At 49.0% G+C, this 18,626-nt stretch overlaps 1 protein-coding gene across 1 annotated transcript in view; it reads left to right on the top strand.

The window, feature by feature from the left end:
• The window catches only part of XRRA1 (X-ray radiation resistance associated 1), a 53,043-nt gene extending 35,459 nt beyond the window's left edge, over positions 1–17,584 (top strand). The window contains exons 9-18 of the mRNA XM_077835688.1: positions 1,514–1,773; positions 3,058–3,098; positions 5,995–6,132; positions 7,474–7,567; positions 8,546–8,664; positions 11,038–11,349; positions 12,778–12,955; positions 14,621–14,736; positions 15,890–15,995; positions 17,108–17,584. Coding sequence (XP_077691814.1) covers positions 1,514–1,773; positions 3,058–3,098; positions 5,995–6,132; positions 7,474–7,567; positions 8,546–8,664; positions 11,038–11,349; positions 12,778–12,955; positions 14,621–14,736; positions 15,890–15,995; positions 17,108–17,379 — 1,636 coding nt within the window. The 3' untranslated portion in view covers positions 17,380–17,584. The remainder of the gene's footprint in view (positions 1–1,513; positions 1,774–3,057; positions 3,099–5,994; positions 6,133–7,473; positions 7,568–8,545; positions 8,665–11,037; positions 11,350–12,777; positions 12,956–14,620; positions 14,737–15,889; positions 15,996–17,107) is intronic.
• Positions 17,585–18,626: the final 1,042 nt, after the last annotated feature.

The following is an 18,626-nucleotide window of genomic DNA, read 5'->3' as shown; positions in this document are numbered from 1 at the left end:
AATTGTAAGTAACCAAACAAAGTAAAATCCAAAAAAAAAAAAAAAAAAAGGGATATGTTTTGCTTTGATATTTTAGAGACAAAACATTTTGATTTTTTGCTTCAAAATGACTTTGTTTCCAACTTTCCTTTAGTTTTATTTTTTTTAAAAAAAGCAAAACCCTTAAACCACGGTCAAGATTGAAAGGTTTGGTTTTGAAGGGTTTGAAATGAAACGTTCGGTTAGACCTGAAGCAGTTTTTCTCCCTTTTTTATTTGCTTCAAATTTGAAAAAATGTTTTTGGTTCAACCTGAAATAATTTTTTTCAATTTTTCGGAATTGCCATCAACCTGAAAACTCTCCCAGCTCTCGTGAGGAGTGTGTGAACAAGCCACGGGGAACTGGCAGGAGAGCATTTTATAATAATACCCTGCACTTCTATCACACTAAATGATCTGAAAGCCCTTTGTAAACATTCACGAGTCAGACACCACAGCACCCTGTGAGTTGGCTAAGTGTTGTTATCCCCATTTTACAGGAAGGGAAACTGAGTCACAAAGCGGTGAAGTGTCTCATGCAAGATCACTCAGGCAGTCAGTGGCAGAATTGGGACTAGAATATAGCCACTGTGGGAAGATACTGGGCTAGACAGACCTTTGGTCTGATCCCGTATGCCATTCTTATGTTCTCCTCTGACTTCTAGTGCTGACATTAATCACTAGATTGTATTTTTTGCAAGCATTTTGGAACTGTAAGTGGCCTGGAGGTGGTGGTTTGGTCTGAATTCAAAGAGAGGCTCTATATGTTATTGTTCTTCCTCAGTGTAGACTTCCTGGAGTAGAATTTCATTGTCTGTGAAGTTCTGAAGAGAGGAGGACGGACAGACTGGGTGGGGATATGGGACTAGGTATCAGGAGCCCTTGATTTTGTTTCTGTTTCTTCAATAAATTTCCTTTGTGACCCTGAACCAGTCAGTTAATCTCTCTGGGCCTCAGCTTCCCCATCTGTCAGCTGGGGATAACCATGCTTACCTTCCACACAGGTTAAATTCATCAATGATTTTTAGCTGCTGTGGAGGTACAAAGTGTCGTTCTGTTCTTACAGCAGGATCCCACTTACCCAAACCCCAGGATCAGCACCTCCTGCTTTAACCAACTGCCAGACTTCCTGTCTGTTAGAGCCCAGATAGCTGAGCAAACCTGGGGTCACTCAGGCTACAGAGCCCAATCCTGCAAGACGCTGAGTCTTTCCTGTGAGCTGAGTACTCCCATCGGCTTTCATGGGAGGGAAGGACCCTCAGCACCTTACTCGAGCAGGCCTGTGATTGTTACCTTAGCGTATTGCTGCATAGAGGAAGATCTGAGGGAGAAGCAGCTCTCTCCGAAATCTTCCTCTTGCGTTGTTATGGAGAAGTACAGCGTCCACAGAGGTTCAGGCACGGTTTCCCACTCCGGGTGCTAGTAACAGGGCTTTGTTCCATATTGTGCAATGGTACCTTTCATTAGGCTTCACGGTCACTTCCTCTTCTGATCAGCCTGAAGCAGTTAAATCTGGACAAGAATGGGATTGCAGAGGTCCCTTACCTGCATCAAATGGAGAATTCCCAGTTCTCCCTCCACCCACCATCGGCAAAGATGGGCACCAAGGCAGAGTCATACAGCTTTCCGCCTAGATTTGGACAGAAGCATGAGCAGCCGCTGCAAGCTGGGGCAGGGTTGCAAGGCCAGCTGGTGACGGAGAAAGAGCAACTAGAATACTTAATTTTACAAAACAACCAGGATCCAGACAGGACAGGTAACAGCGCTGCCTTTCATTCCCGGCTCTCAGGGCCTGCTCCTGTTCCTGTTGAAATCAATGGGAACATTGCCATTGATTTTAGTGGGAGAAGGATCAGGTTTCTTAATCCACGGCTGAGCCTTTCCAGAACCATGTATCAGAGAGACTGCATGCCATGATTAAAACAGCAATACTGTGGAGGATAACGTGTGTGTGTGTGTGTTATGGGGGGTGTGGGGGTGGGTGGAGGAGACAGGTAACTCAGAGTGCCGTTCATTATGAGGTCAGACAAGGTGATCTTAATGGTCCCTTCTGGCCTTAAACATCTATATGGGGTGAAATCCTGGCCCCATTGAAATCAACAGCAAAATTCCTATTGACTTCAGTGGGGCCAGGATCATAGGCGCCAACTTTTCCCAGCGCCGGTGGGTGCTCGATCTCCCCCCCTCCTGGCCCACCGCAACTCCACCCCTGCCCCGCCCCCTCCCCCGCCCTGCCCCGCCCCCCCATTCCAACCCCTTCCCCAAAGTCCCTGCCCCAACTCCGCTCCCTCCCTGCCCCTATTGGACTCCTTCCCCAAATCCCCGTCCTGGCCCTGCCCCTTCCCCAAGCGCGCCGCGTTTCCCCTCCTCCCCCCTCCCTCCCAGCACTTCCCGCTGCGAAACAGCTGTTTTGCAGCGGCAAGCGCTGGGAGTGAGGGGGGAGGAGGGGAAATGCGGTGCGCTCGGGGAAGAGGCGGGGCCAGGACAGGGATTTGGGGAAGTGCTGGGAGCTAGGGGGAGAAGTGGGTACGCGGTGCGCTCAGGGGAGGAAGCGGAGTTGAGCTGGGGCTGGGGAGCTTGGCTGGTGGTGGGTGCAGAGCACCTACCAATTTTTCCCTGTGGGTGCTGCAGCCCCAGAGCACTCACAGAGTCGGCGCCTATGGCCAGGATTTCACCTGTGGATTACAGTGCAACCAACACGCCCAGTATGTTGAGGCCCTCATCCTGCGCCCTTGACATCCATGGATGTTTCGCCAGTAGGCTGTGAGCAGTACTAGTTGCTATACTTGTTGGCAGACTCAGCCAGAGGCTTTGTTCACCATGAAGACGGTCTTGTCCAGGCTCAGACCGACACTGCATGTATGTTTCCGATTCCCCTAGTTACGGGATGGGCCAACACAAAACATAGCTCCATTATGATTTATTTATCAATTATATTATCACAGTAGAACAAAAAGATGGTCCTGCCCCAAAGAGATGACCAGCTAAGTCCCATGCAGTTGTATTTAGAAGACCATGATTTGTTTGTGTTTTATTACAGAGGTCGTTGTCACTTCTGTCTCTCGAGAACCACCATTGCTGGTAAGTACTGTCTGCTGGCTTATAGAATCATAGGACTGGAAGGGACCTCAAGAGGTCACCTAGTCCAGTCCCCTGCACTCATGGCAGGACTAAGTACTATCGAGACCATTCCTGACAAGGGTTTGTCTAACCGCTCTTCAAACTCTCCAATGAGATTATGGTATAGGATGTGCATTCCAAAGTTCTCCTCCTCCTCGGGTTCTTCTCTTTAGGAGCATTAGCCTCTTTCTGCCTTATTCTTTAGAAACCCTTCTGGGAATGCCAAGGCCTTAGCAGCCGGAATGATTTCTGATCAATCGCTTGCCATAACCTGGAGTCTTGTTCAGTTAATTTTCACATACCCTGTTGGATTGAAGGTTTCAGCTCTTCAATCTGCGGTGTGCATTCAAACTAAAGCTGTATACCATGTTGCTGTGTGGTGCTCCCCACACAGAGTGAAAGTGCGTTCTAACGGTTTCTGGGTCAGGCTGACAGGAGTCCAGAGTTCTGTCCCACCACTGCCAGTTTCTTACTCTGGGATCATGGTCAGGTGACATAGGCCATAATTTGGCAATTGGGTGCCTGAAGTTAGGCTCTGAAATCCGTATTTAGGCACTTAAATAAGTGGCCAGATTTTCAGAGATGCTAAGCACCCACACCTCAGCTTCGCTCTCTCTCGGTTTATATCTGTGCTTCAAGCGAGGGGTGAAATTCCCATCTGGAGAAGACATACCCGCGCTAGCTCTGATCAAGCGAGCGCGCTAAAAAGCATGTAGCTGCGGTGGTGTGAGCAGTGGGAGGGGCTAGCTGCCCTGCGTACATACCTAGCATCACAGACAGGTATGTATGCGGGATGGCTAGCCCTTCCTGCCACTCGCAGTGCTGCTATGTTTTGCATGCTAGCTCACTTAGAAGCATGTGTGCACGCACACCCGGAGGAGAGAGCGTCGTTCTGATTCCATCCAGTAGGGGGCAGTTCATTACCCATTTCAAATATTAAACAACAAAGTTTGATGTATTTAAAAATTCTAGAAAATTCCACGCAGAACTCCAGCATTAATGCAACACGCAAAAGCAAGTTCTCTCAAGGCTCCCTGGCTCTGATGGATTAGTCTTCGTTTAAAGCAGATTTAATGCACATTTCTGTTGCTGTTTAAATAACACATTTGGTCCTATGAACTATCCCAGTGGGAGCATTTTCTGAGGAAGACTCTGTTCATTTCTACTGCTCCCAGGCACTTACACAGTGCCTTGCATGCAAAGGTCTCAATGGGCTTTACAAACACACAGCGGTGAGTGAGGGGAAAAAAGGTAGGGTTGTCACCAAACCAGTTGTGCCATTCACTGGTTGGGGCAGATTTTCCTAAAATGATCATTCCACTCTCCTTTCAGGCAAGCTCTCATCAACGGTGATAAAATATTGAATCACAGAATATCACGGTTGGAAGGGATCTCAGGAGGTCATCTAGTCCAACCCCCTGCTCAAAGTAGGACCAATCCCCAATTTTTGCCACAGATCCCTAAATGGCCCCCTCAGGGATTGAACTCACAACACTGGGTTTAGCAGGCCAATGCTCAAACCACTGAACTATCCCTCACCCCCTGAGGAGGGTGACCCATCACCATTAGACTTCAGAGTTAACACCCCCTTGAGACTGAGAAGGGTCTGTGATGGGGTGTTCACCCTGCAGCAGCACTGAAGGGGTTCAGGTGGCTCAGAAGGGCCCAATTAACCTTATAGGCAGCACCTGTGGGAGAGTCTGGCTTGACTGATAAGCTCTAATTGAGGTGCAGGAGCAGGCTGGGCTTGTGTAAAGCCAGACGCTGAGAGCAGAAGGGGGCATCAGGAAGACTCTACAGTCACTCTCTGGGCACAGAGAGGTAGTAGGAGACCCAGTGAGGAGCAAAAACCCTGGTATTCTGTCCCTGACGGAAGGGGTTTATCTCGAGGAGTTGTGGGGAGAAATAGCCTGTGGGAGGCAGAGGAGGAAAGAGCAGTGAGGACTGATACTATGCAGACCGTGGCTGCTGATTTTAGGGTCCCTGAGCTGGAACATGGAGTAGCAGGTGGGCTCGGTTTTCCTACCCGCGACTGGGGAAGTGGCACCGACTGGGAATTCTAGAACACTGCCTGAGATGGCCCATGGGCAGATTGTCTGGTGGGACTTGGCTCCCTGGAAGGGGAAAACTGTATCGTGACATAGTCGGAGGGCTGAGTTACAGAGAGCGCCCCGAGTCCTGCAGAGCCTGTGGGGCGAGCGAATGACAGACAGAAGGGGGCACCAATCCAGGCAAGAGCTAATCCCCAGGCCTAGCCATGAGGAGGTGTCAGAGCAGGGAGTGAAACCCGTTACCGGGCCGTTCACATCTCTGATAGCTCCTGGTTTTCAGGCTACCTGTAGGCTCAAGCAGAGATCACAGCAGTGGTGTGTTTGGTTCCTATCTTGAAGGTTTTCATTACAACTATAAGGTTAGAGTTTTAATTTATTTAAATGAAGGCTTAGATTCTGGAGCATAAGATGCAATCAGCGGGGGAAAGTACCCGCTGGTTGTGCTGCCTGGAGCCAGGCCAATGTGAACATTGTAGATAGAATAACGGCAACACATCTGACCTGTTACAAATGGGGAAACTGAGGCACAGAGCGGTTAAGTGATTTGCCCAAGATCTCGCATTGAGTCAGTGGCAGGCATGGGGATGGAACCCAGGAGTCCTGAGGCCTAGTCCTTGGTGTTAACCATTAGGCTTCATACATTATCTCTTACTTGGTTTCACTCCATGAGTACTTTGCTGATCTGCAGTGAGTGTGGATTTTTTATGGTAATTGGACTGGATTTAGATGTGACCATGTCCTGGAGATCCCCCTGTGGCAGCTCTGTCTGTCTCTCTCTCTCTCACCATTCTCCCTTGCTCTGTAAGGATGTTTTCGTGGAGGGAAATGACCGTTCATGTCTCGCCGACTCTGGGACTCTCCCTGCCAGTTTCAGGAACACCTTGATCCAGGAGTTTACACCCCCTCTTCCGGAACTGCGCTATCTGAGCCTGGCCAACAACAAGGTGAGTCAGCCCATGTGGTTACAGGCTGGTGCTTTCCGTAGTAGTCATGGCGAAATCTGGGCCTGTCAGGGGACGGGGAGCCATTATTGTGCTGCTACGTGCAACCCGCTGGTATGCTTTCTTGAGGGAACTGGAAATACACTCACCATGGAGACTTCCTGTGGCCAGGCGTGTTCTGCTGTACCATGGGATTGTAAGAAACTTAGAAACCTCTGTCCCCTTGTTCTGTCCTAGACACTTGCTGTCCCCTCAGTGACTCCACTCCTGGCCTGGTGGTAGGCTCTAGGATTGAGGCTGTAGAAGGCACTGGGAGGCAGAGGTAGGGCCTAGGGCATTGCCCCAGCGTCAGGAGCTGGAGGCACTGTGCTTGCCTCTGGGTGTACTGGAGCAGCCCAGGTAGGAGTGGTCATTGCTGCACCTTTGAAATCAGTAGGCTCCAGTTGCTGACTGCATGTCGGTGCAGAAGGGCGGGCGCAGAGCCTGCCCCTGCCCTGCCTCCTCTGAAGCTCCTGGCACTCTGTGCTCGGAGAGTGGGATTGGGTTGTGCCAGTGCGTGGGTGCAGTGGAGGGTACCTTCTCCTCCTCCTCACACCCCCACGCACAGTCAGCTGTAGTGACAGAGCAGTACTAAGACACTTGAGCACTAGGGATGGTAGAGTGATCCAGTCCAGCCCTCTCTCTCGCCTGGCTGCTACCTGAGTGCTGGGTCTTCCTGGTCAGACTGCAGCATGGCTGATGCTCACAGAGAATCTGCCTGGGGAAAGCTAGATGTAAATGGAATTGTTGTTCATCTTGTTATAAATTATGATTGCAGATACACCCTCCTCTTTGCTATGGAGGTGTGGCTCATTGAGACTACACTTCCCAGCATGCATTGTTCCATGCTGATTCAAGCTACTGGACTGCATGTCCATGTGACAGATGAGGGTGGCTGCACCCCAGCCCTGCTGTCAGTGTTTACTCGGGAAGAACACAAGCTTTGCCCCTCAGAGAGCGTACCTGGCCCTTACACGGTGCTTTCCATCCATAGATCTCTAAGCACTTTACAAAGGAGAGCAGAATCATCATTCCTGTTTTGCAGATGGGGAAACTGAGGCACAGAGCTGTGAGGTGACTTTCCTAACGTCACCCAGTGGCGGAGCTGGGAATAGAGCCCAGGGTCTCCTCAGTCCCAGGGCCGTGCTCTACCCACTAGACAGCACAGTCCTCTCTGTCCCCAAACTGCTGCCTCGGGGATTCAGCCCATCGGGTACCTTTATGATGACAGTAAAATCTGAGTCCAAGAGAGTGCCCCAGCGCAGGCAAGCAGGGAGTGCTGTGCCTTTGTATTTTATCTTGCAGATCAAAAATGAGGAGGACCTGCTAGCCGTGGCGCTCTTTCCCTCTTTGACGGAGCTGACATTCCATAGCAACCCCCTGACCACCCTCAGGAGCGGTACGGGACCAGCCAGGATCCCTGAGGGGTCTGGCCCTTTAAGAAGAAGGGAAACCTGCAGGGCCTGCTCCCGCTCCCCTGGAGTCAGTAACAAAACTCCCCTTGAGGTGCAGGATCCATCCATTGCTCCCCGGTGCTGCTCATTTTGAAAAGGGGCTATTTCCACGCATTGCCTCGGTTTTGCTGCTCCAGCACCTGTTGTTCTGACAGCTGGCCGGACACAGGAGTTGAGGTGTTAGAGCTGCTGTTACTTTAAACCGCTGGCTGCCTGCTCAGGTCTGGGAGAAATCCCACTGGCCTTAGCCTCCATGACATCTCCAGGGCGATACGCAGGTTCTCAGTGTCCTGGGCCAGGGATGTGTCTCTTGGGAAGGGTTGGGCCTGTTACAGCCCTTGTGCTCTCCTGGACACTGCTTCTGTAGCTTTAAGCCACTCCAAAGTCTGCGGGGAGGAGGCAAGGCCTAGCCTATGCCCACATACCGGCCGGGGGGAGCAAGCCCTGTCACTCTAAATTGTGCGGAGCTGGAGCTTAAGGGAGTTAGGTGCATGACTCCACTGAGTTTCTGGGAGTTAGGTTCCCAACTCCTTGAGGTTGCTATGACTAGAGCTCCGGTCTCCTGAGTCCCATTGCAGTGACCGATCAGCTGCCTCTTGCTGATAGACCAGCGAGGACTGGGACAGATCCATCCCCAGCTGCTGCGTCTCATCGTGGCTCAGTGGAGCTATGCCGGTTTACACCAGCTGAGGATCTGCCCCAATGCTTTTACAGATTAAAGCTTCAATCCAGCAGCAACCGCTGGAAGCCAGAGGAGGTGCTGGCTCATTGTCTCACTGCATGAGTCAGTCCAGCCCCTGCTAGCCCGGAGAGCCTTGTCTTGGAACTGAGCAAAACGCGGGATCTAGAAGAGAGCTTGCTTTCTGCTTCTAGAGCGCCAGGACAGATACAGCTGATTTTAATACAGTCTCCTTGTTTGGCAGGTGATCCACCGTTGCTAACCAGTTTCCTTCAGCACAGACTAGGGATTAAGCTAATTAGAAGAAAGATTTCAAAACTGGAGAAACCACACATCTTCATTCCAGTCAAGGCTAATAGGAAGGTAGGAATGCATCAGCGTGGTAAACACAACCTTGAGCCCAGTGAAGCCAGTGGTAAACTTTCATTGACTTGCATGATTCTGACCGCTCCTGGCTCCTAGCACCTGGCTGACCCGACATTTCTAATCACTAGACAGTCTGCAGAGGCTAGTCGTGTTACATATTCAGAGAACACGTACATGAAGAATGGTCCAATTATTGTGGCCTCCCCCGTGGTACATCTGATCCATGTCCAACTCTTAACAGCGTAGGAGGAGTTCACATCAGCCCAAACCAAACACTGCAGCAAAACGTTGCAGTACTGACAGAATTGTGCTTCTCTCTGGCCGAAAGCTCGAACTGCATGTTGTTCTGGGTGGTGGAGCGACAATCCTCACCCACCAACCACTAACGAGATGGTTTGAAGTTGCCCATTAGCTGTTTGTTCATTCCAAGTATAGACAAGATATCGATATCAATCAGCACAGAGAAATATGACAGGCTCCTAGCCCTGGCGATTTTACAACCCAAAGAGTTTACGGTCTAAATAACATACAGTCCGTATCATGGCCCCAGTTTAACAGAGCACTAAAGCACATGCTTAATTTTAAGCAGGTGCGGAATTCCAGCTCTATTAAGCACTGCAACTGCGTAATGTGACTTTCAGTATAATTACATGGTGCCTCTCCATGTAGTGAACCCCGCAGAGCATGCGGGACTCGACCCTCAAGTGCGAGGGCTTTGGAGGAGCATAGACGTCTCCATCCCATGGATCCAGGGGATCCGTAAAGATGGGCACCCCCTGATATATGGAGGCAGGAGCTGCTCTGTATGAATGACTGCTGCTCTGCTGGCTCCTTTCCTCCTGGCACATGCTTCATAGATTTGAAAGCCAGAAGGGACCCTTATGATCACATAGTTTCAACTTGCGTGTAATGCGGGCCACAGACTTTCTCCCAGTGATTCCTGCTCTGTGGCTCGAGCAGGGTCTGAGCTGCCACTGGCAAAGACTTCCTGTGGCTGCTCAGTAGAAGGTGGGGGGGGCTTACAGGAGTTAAGGATGCATCAAGCATGATTTACTCCTGCCTGCATTTCTTGCAATAATGAATAAACTTCCCCTGGATGTCCAGCCAGGGCTGCTTCACCCTGAGATTTGCGCTGTCCAGCAAGTGCATTGCTAGGGTGTTGACTGAAGACAAGTTGCTTCCCAGACTGTGGCAGAGCCTAGCACATTCCTGACACTCGGCTCTCACAACCTGGCCTGGAAGCTGTGGAATAAAAACATTCCCACGACAATGGCAATTAAATTCTGTTGTGGCTGAGCGAAGGTATAACATGGATTGCTCTGGTCTTTGGGGATGTGGCTAAACTATTATAACCAGCTTAAAAATGGATCAATGTGCAGAGAAGGGCTACTAGGATGATCTGAGGAATGGAAAACCTACCTTATGAGTGGAAACTTAAGGAACTTGGCTTGTTTAACATAACCAAGAGAAGGCTGAGGAGAGAGTTGATCCCTCTCTATAAATACACCAGAGGGATAAATACCAGGGAGGGAGAGGACTTATTTAAGTTAAGCGACAATATTGGCACAAGAACCCGTGGATATAAACAAGAAGTTTAGGCTTGAAATTAGGCAAAGGTTTCTAACCATCAGAGGCGGTGAAGTTCTGGGACAACCTTCCAAGGGAAGCAGTGGGGGCAAAAAACCTAACTGGCTTCAAGACTGAGCTTGATCAATTTATGGAGGGATGGTGTGAGGAGACTGCCTACACTGGTGTGTTGCCCATTGGTGACTGCCAGTAGCAAAAATCCCCAACAGCCAGTGATGGGACACTACATGGGGAGGGCTCTGAGTTACTACAAGAATTTCTTCCCAGGTGTGTGGCTGGTGGGTCTTGCCCACATGCTCAGGGTCTAACTAACTGATTGCCATATTTGAAGTCAGGAAGGAATTTCCCCCCAGGTCAGATTGGCAGAGACCCTGGGAAGTTTTCACCTTCCTCTGCAGCATGGGGCCTGGGTCACTTGCAGGTATAAACTAGTGTAAATGGTGGGTTCTCTGTAACTTGAAGTCTTTAAATCATGATTTGAGGACTTCAGTAACTCAGCCAGAGGTTAGGGGTCTATTGCAGGAGTGGGTGGATGGGGTTCTGTGGCCTGCAATGTGCAGGAGGTCAGACTAGATGATTACAATGGTCCCTTCTGGCCTTAAAGTATATGAGTCATACCTGGATGCTGATGTTGGCTGTGTCTGCATTCAGGCCCTACCTACACACACCGTTTATTTAGAAATGCCACCGTCCCTTCCAGCATGGGTCAGAAGTCCTATAGGGCGCTCAGTATTTGTCAGGGCTCAGAGAGCTCTGGAGGTTCAGCCTTTACTTCTCTTCCAGGTAACATCACATGTCCCAAAGGTTCCAAAGCAGCTGCTGATGCTAGAAGCTCCTCTTGAGTCCTCCTTTTGGAAACTCTGGTCGGATACAGAAGGGGGTAAACTAGAGGAGTCTGAGGAAGGATCACATAGGTTGAGCCTGTCTGATCCTCTTCCGCCGATCAGACCATCATCAGAGCAGCAGCACCAGGAGCCTTATGACGACACCGAAATGCTTGGTAGCCATAGGGAGGTGCCGGAGAAAGAGAAATGTGATTCCAAGCTTGGCCCTGACAGCGCTGGAGATGACACTGAATTGTTCTTCCTGACTCAGGTGTGTGAGCGTGTACCGTGTGTGTCTGCCTAGTATTAAGCCAGCTTCACTTGTGAATTCATGAGGGAGGTATCTAGCTTTCGAGAGCCAAAGGCTAGTCCAGACATGCTCAGACGGTGGAAATGACCTTTGTTTTCTAAAAGAAGAAAGCATGGCATGCATGTAACTGAAGGTGGTGAGTCATAATTCTCCATTTACAAGCCAGCTGGAAATAGAAATCCCAGCAGGAACAAGTACAACTACATGCCCAGCTGTGGTGTTAGTAGAAACCAAAAATCAATTCTCTGCTTTCCTGGTCATGCTTGCATTTACAAAGGTAACATGGTTGCAGGTGGACTAGATGGTTAGGCGCCTGGTAACTGACTATAGAACCTTGCCCTTGCAGTTACTGGTTCAAATCCAGCCCTTGTCATCAAAAATCATTAACGTCTAGTGGCTCTTTACTGATGTGTGTGAAACAAGTTGGTTGTTGCTTTTCTGTTCCCACTGGGAAAGTAACCACATCACAAAAGCCATTGGCACCAATCGATTCCCTTATTAGAAGTCTCAGTAGAGGTGACCACATTCAAGGGACTACTTGTGCATGGAAACTGAATTCCCACCTCTCCTCTTGAGGTGTTGGTCCAGATCCAGACTGAGGTGCATTGGCTGGGCAGAATGGTGAAGTTCTTGTTAGTTATTTGGATTGCAGTAACACCTACAGGCCCTAATTGTGCTCGGCCCTGTATACACATTGCACATGTACAAAACCGTCCCCAACCAAAGAGCTTCCGATCTCTGTAGGCCACTTCCTATTTTGCACCTGGCCTAGGGATAGTGGTCTAGTGGTGAGAGCAGGGTGCCAAGCACCAGCACTGCTGACTTCTGTTCCCAGCATTTCTAGTGACTCTCTGTGTGACAATGAGCAAACTCCCTGTTGGTCTTCAGTCTGGTCTGCACCAGGATTTTTCTGATCTGGAAACAATCCCAGAGACAGGGCTGAGATGAGCTCAGGCGTCACTACTACCTGGTGTTTAACCTTAAGGTTGGACTGTGGTAAGAACAACTAAGCAGGTCTTAGCCTGTCTGAAAAATCCCAGCTTAGCAGGGATAATATAGGCTTCTCCAGCAGGGTTGCAGGTAAATTAACGCTTGGAGTGTGTTATGATATTAGATGCTATACTTTAATTATTAAATATTATTATTACAATGCATTCAATTAGGAAATCTCGATGCATCAAATTTGGATGTTTAAAGGCCATTTTTACCCTCACTTAAGCCCGAGTAGCCCCGAGGGGCTATGCAGTTGCAGTTGATGTAGCTGGTAGAATTCGGCTCTGAGAGATCTGCGTCCGATCTAGAGTTTGGGTGGGGTAAAGGCAGGTTTTTGGTGACTTGCTTTGCAATGAAAAGTGCCTGTTGTAAATCCTTTCCCCCGGATGTCTGAAGCTGGATCATGCGGAGGACATCCCCAGCTCCGTCTGGAGACATGAACTGGAGGAAAGAGAAGGGAAAAGGAAACACAAGCCCAAGACACTGGGCAGCTGCATGTATATTCCCATGAAATATAAAGGCTATGAAGAATTGCTCCATGTGAAAACTGACCCTGAGTTCATTGAGCCAGTGGGTAAGTCCAGAAAGCTGATTTCTCTTGCTCAGAAATGCTTGTTCTGCAGATCAGATGAGCTGGTCGGAAAGGTCCTTCTGACCTTAAAACCTCTGAATCTGAACCTGCCGCTGACCTTTAGGTTAGCAGGTGTAACTCGGAATCTGAACAGTCAGTGGAAAGAACCATGTTCCTAAAGTGCCTCTCTTTGCCCCTGAGCAATGTTGGTGTTAAACTGCTGCCTTTGGAGTTTTCCACAATAAGGGTAACGTTCACCTCTGGGCAGGGGGCCAGTACATGGTCTTTGTGTCACGCAAGTCCCTCTCGGCCCTATGAGGCTGGCCCTGATGCAGGGGTGCATTCTGGGTAAGTGGAATGAACCAGATCATCCTTTGGCCCGGAATCTTATGCATCTCTTTGCTCTGAAAGGCCATTTCCTTGGGGTAGTTGGGTACGATTCAGTCTGTCAGCTTCTGAGCCACCCAAGTATGAAAAGACAGCAGTTAGTGCTGGCAGAGCTAGAGGGCCCTGTGCTGGTGCGGGGTCTGCCCTTTCATAGCTCAGTCTGAGACCCTGGCCACGTGGAGCCACTGAAGAACCAATGACCCATTTTGCAAGCAGAGGGGCATTAGCCTCGGTGTCCTGGCTAAATTCCTGCTCCCCAGGTTCCCCTGCGCTTTCAGCTGGCTGATATTCTCCACTTCCTGTGAAAAATCCTGTTCTCCCCCAGGCTGGGCTGACTGCGGTTCTGATCCATGCAAGTGAAGTATTTGTTCATTGCCAACTGCATGCTGAGCTGGGTGTCTGACTGGCATGTGCGAGCTGAAGCCCTGTCTCAGTTTGCTTGTCATGTGCCAGTGAACAGCAGAAGAAATGGTCTGTATTCTTCCCAGCCCAGCCAGGTCTCCAGTGGCTGCCTTGACCCCATGCCGCACTGCAGGCTACAAAGCAATTGGAGCAATGCCGTTTTCTCATTGGCTAGCCAAAGCGGAGATCCAGCTTTCCCTTGGGAATGTTACCCTTGTGAACAACCATTCTCTAGCCTGTGTTGAACCTGGTGTATAGTGTGGATTTTAAATAGGGGCCGAGTCCTACTCCACAATGGGCCATCTTTTAGTGGTGAATGAGGTGTATAGTCCTCCAGTGTCTTGTGTACATAGTTGGTAGATCCATTGGTTAATGGCAGTGTGATGAGAGGGGATTTGATAGCTGCTTTCAACTACCTGAAAGGGGGTTCCAAAGAGGATGGATCTAAACTGTTCTCAGTGGTAGCAAATGACAGAACGAGGAGCAATGGTCTCAAGTTGCAGTGGGGGAGGTTTAGGTTGGATATTAGGAAAAACTTTTTCACTAGGAGGGTGGTGAAGCACAGGAATGGGTTCCCTAGGGAAGTGGTGGAATCTCCTTCCTTTGAGGTTTTTAAGGTCAGGCTTGACAAAGCCCTGGCTGGGATGATTTAGTTGGGGATCGGTCCTGCTTTGAGCAGGGGGTTGGACTAGATGACCTCCTGAGGTCCCTTCCAACCCTGATATTCTATGATTCTATGATGAAAGCAGCTAAAGATGATTTCTTATCTGATTAAATAGGGGAAGGCTTTTTGAAGAGGTCTGTAAGTGCTAAGTGTTACTGTAATTGTCAGCCGCAGCAGGGGGTTTCTTCAGACACACCGATTTCCCTTTGTTCTAGGAATGCAGCAAAACATCCAGGCGCTGAGGCGTGCTCTGAAACAGCCCCTGGTGTATCGTGACTCGAAGGCGAGGCTCGACAGCATGCAGAAGCCATATGTGCCCAGAAAAAAGAAGGTAAAACATTTAGGCTTTGATGGCAGAATAGTTATTTTTGTTCTCTGTCTATATCTGGAACTGGGTCCAAGCCAGAACTTTGGATCCAACCCCTGCCAAACTGCGCTCAGAACTTGGTAATGGACTCAAATGGAAGCCCTAGATCTGAATGTCCCCCAGTCAGATCTGGGTCAGAATTTTGTATCCCTGAGTCATCTCTTATTAAATCCTTCATCTCTTTTCATGTCAGGCTCCAAAGTTTTGGCCCAGTGCTATCAGATACCTTCTAGTCTAAGCAAGTGGGTCCCATCTCCTGATATGTCACGTGTCAGGCTTCCAAAGCTTCCCTTATTTCTGAGTGAAGAGTTTCTGTTCAGGGCCCCAGCCTATTGCTCATCCTTGCCTTTCATAGAATATCAGGGTTGGAAGGGACCTCAGGAAGTCATCTAGTCCAACCCCCTGCTCAAAGCAGGACCAATCCCCAACGAAATCATTCCAGCCAGGGCTTTGTCAAGCCTGATCTTAAAAACCTCTAAGGAGATTCCACCACCTCCCTAGGTAACCCATTCCAGTGCTTCACCACCCTCCTAGTGAAAAAGTTTTTCCTAATATCCAACCTTTTGTTGGATATTAGGACCATGGCATGCTCCAGACCCCCACCTTGCCATTACACGATCATTCCAAGCTTAATCATGGCGTGTTGTGTGCAGTTTGAATGGGAACTTTTGGGCATGGGCTCACCCCTGCTTAATCTGGTACCTGGGCACAGTTGCCCAAAAAGATTGGCAACCATTGGTCTATGGTTTAGTGAGGAACTGTCCATCTCCAAAATGTTGACAGTAGCCCACCAGGATGGGTCGATGCTATGGAGTAAATTCTTACATTGCAGTAGAATGATGTAAGAGCCATGCTACTCTGTAATTGCACATCATGCAGCATTTTAGGTACAAAGGACAGCTGAGAAACATGGACCTGATGTAGATTGGCACATCTGAGACACGTCTATGACCAGCTTTGCTCAGGGCAAACTGAGCCGAGCACTTAGAACGGATAGGCCGTGTTTCCAGTGAAAGCGCAGTGCGCCGAACATTGCAGGGCAGGGTAGGAGAATAGTGGAAGATGACCAGGGACATGGACCATCACACCTACTCGTCATTGTCTGCTTTCCTTGTAGATGGGGAAGCCATCTGGCCCGCCGTCTCAAAAGACTAAAGCTGAGCTGCTGGAAGAAGTCTTCCTAGCCATGAGAGACAACATGAACATCACAGAAGTTCCACTAGGTATTTTCCCCTCTGTATTTCTGCTCACTACTGTTCACTTGCATGCAAAGATTATGATAGGACAGACCTGTGCAAATGTTGGAAACATCTGCATTCTGAAGTATTTGAAATTAAATGTGTGTGGTTCAGTGACTAAGGGCACTAGATTTGGAAGACAAGTTACCTATGTTCCACCCATGATTTTTTGACAGGGACTTATGGGTGACCTTGGAAATGTCCCTTCTCTGTGCCTCAGTTTCCCCATCCCTCTAGGAGGTGCTGAGTAGCCTGTACAAGTTGGGCAGCAGGCAGCATGTTATAGACTCAGACCCGCAACAGCCAGGGCGTGCATGGTACTCTGTGATGTGAACCAGGAACGAATCATGAACTGGACCCTACTGCCATCTGTTTCCTCAAACTAAATGGAAAAATGGCTTCCTAAAGTGGAAAAGTACAAAACCAGAGTGTAGCTTCCGGGCTAACCGAGTACCTTCCGCTGCAGGTTAAACAGACCACTAACCAAGTGGAGGCACCGTGTTCAAATTTCCATTCTAAAGTCCGTATTTTCAGGTTTTATAACAGAATAATCCTGAAAACAGGGGCCACAGCATCAAGCCCTGTAACTGACCTTCACCCCACTCCTGTACTGCAGTCAGCCCCATTTGACAGAGAAGGGAAACAGAGGCAAAGTGATTTGTCCAAGGCCAGACGAGTTGGAGTTGAACTCAAGAATGCCAGGGGCCCAATCCAATACCTAGGCCATTTAAACCTCTCTAGCTCCAGAGCAGAACCTTTCATCCCAAACTCTACTGTTTGTGCTCCCGACACATCAAAACCTAGCGTGGGAAGAAGCAGTCCCGTTTGGAAGTAGTTTAGTGAGTGAGGTTCTTCAAACAAGGTAGCTGGAGTCCAGCTATCTATGGACTAAACCATTTTACTGTATGGACCCAATCTGTGCAGTCCCAGTTGCCTACAGTAAGAGCTGCGGCTGAGTTCAGAGCATAGGATCTGACCTGACAATGTTTTCTGTATCAGAAGTGGGAGGGAAGCAGTAAATATCAAAGTCACAGTGAGATTTTAAAAGACCAATTCCAGGGGAAACATAGTGAGATCATGTTTCTGATCTTCCCTAGCATCTGTTTTGCGAAAGAAGAAATCCAACCGGAAGGAGTATCAGGAGGCTCTGAGGTTGATGAAGGAATTCCACAAGAAGTACAAGGCTGCTTTGGCAACTTCCAATAAGGTGATTTGCAAGGAGAGTGTGAATAGCCCAGAGCCGGGGCAAAGCCCCACTCAGGAAACTTTTGTCAAGATAGAGGAAAGTAAACCAGACTCTCTGCCTCAGGATACAGATTTGGAGAAAAGCTCATCTCGTAAGAGGAGCTTAGTGACATTTGCTTTGTAAACGGGTCTGTGGAGAACAGGAGCTTCCTAACTTTTGTGTTTCTTTCTAGATATATTTTTGAGTTAGTTTTATAACGAGGTTAGTGCGCTTTTCGGAGCGAGGGTTGAAAACGCAGCACAGTGAAAAGGTTTGTGTGTAACATGCCAGGACAATTGTTCTTACTTGAGTCCACATAGTTACAACTGCAATCAGTGAAATAAACAAATAGCTCACAAAACACCCAGTCAGTTATTGCCTTGCTGCTGCCACCAGCAAGGCGTCTGCCGCTATAACGTGGTTATTCTGAAGTAAGGAATCCAGCTGGCTAACGTGCTGCTCCAGGTGTGGATGGGGGCGAGTGTAGAACTCCTTTCATCACCCAGGGTGCAGTGCAGTGTCTGTAGATGGGTGACAACAAGGGTGGCTAAAGGCACTCGCCCGATGCCAGCGACGGCTTCATAAAGTAGTGAAAACAGAGGGAAGGGCAACAAATGGAGCTGGTTTCACATGTTGCCATACTAACTTCAGCTCATCTTAGCAGAACATTCATTAACCCTGCCTGGTTAAATTTACATGGACGACGAGTTCTCTTCCATGCCCCTCACACCTACTCCACATGGATTGCGGACCTAGGAAACTAATGCATTAAAGTACTTGTATTTCGAGCATAGATAAGCAAGGTGAGGATTCCACTCCACGTAACTGAATCATTCTGAGCTAGGAACAGGTAAGAACTCAAGACAAAATATTAAAACATTTTCTAAGCAAAATATACTCCAGCGCATGCATTTTTGCGAGTCACACCTATAGCATAACCCCGCAATCAGGCACCTGCCTGGGGGTTGTGTATCGCAGTGATGTCTTTCCCAGAGCAGCAGGGGGGCTGGATTTGTGAAACGTGTGAAGCTGATACACTCTTTGTTTCTAAGGCAAGTGCACTAACTCAGGTGACTGCTGGAAGCTTATCCAGCGTTCAGCTTTTAAAACAAGTTACTAACCATTCACTCCTACCCTGCAAGACCAGCTGCTGCTGAGCTCACCTTGCTTGGAGTACAGCAATAGCCCAGAGAGATTTTAAAAAGTTCTACATGGCTCAGAATTGAGTTAGGAAAACAAATGTGTGGGCTTAGTCGTATTTAAAATTAAAGCCTCTCCCCTCAACTCCAGAGGTGCAGCGGCAGGGCGAAGGAGCACCATTGTAACACCCGTTGCTACAGTGGCTGCGGAGTTGTTACAGACCCGGTTGCTCTAGGCCGTGTGGCAGCAGT

The sequence above is a fragment of the Eretmochelys imbricata genome, chromosome 1 (genome assembly GCF_965152235.1).
Source record: "Eretmochelys imbricata isolate rEreImb1 chromosome 1, rEreImb1.hap1, whole genome shotgun sequence".
Classification (NCBI taxonomy): domain Eukaryota; kingdom Metazoa; phylum Chordata; order Testudines; family Cheloniidae; genus Eretmochelys; species Eretmochelys imbricata.
The sequence above is the reverse complement of the archived record's forward strand: the minus strand, read 5'-3'. Positions and strand labels throughout refer to the sequence as shown.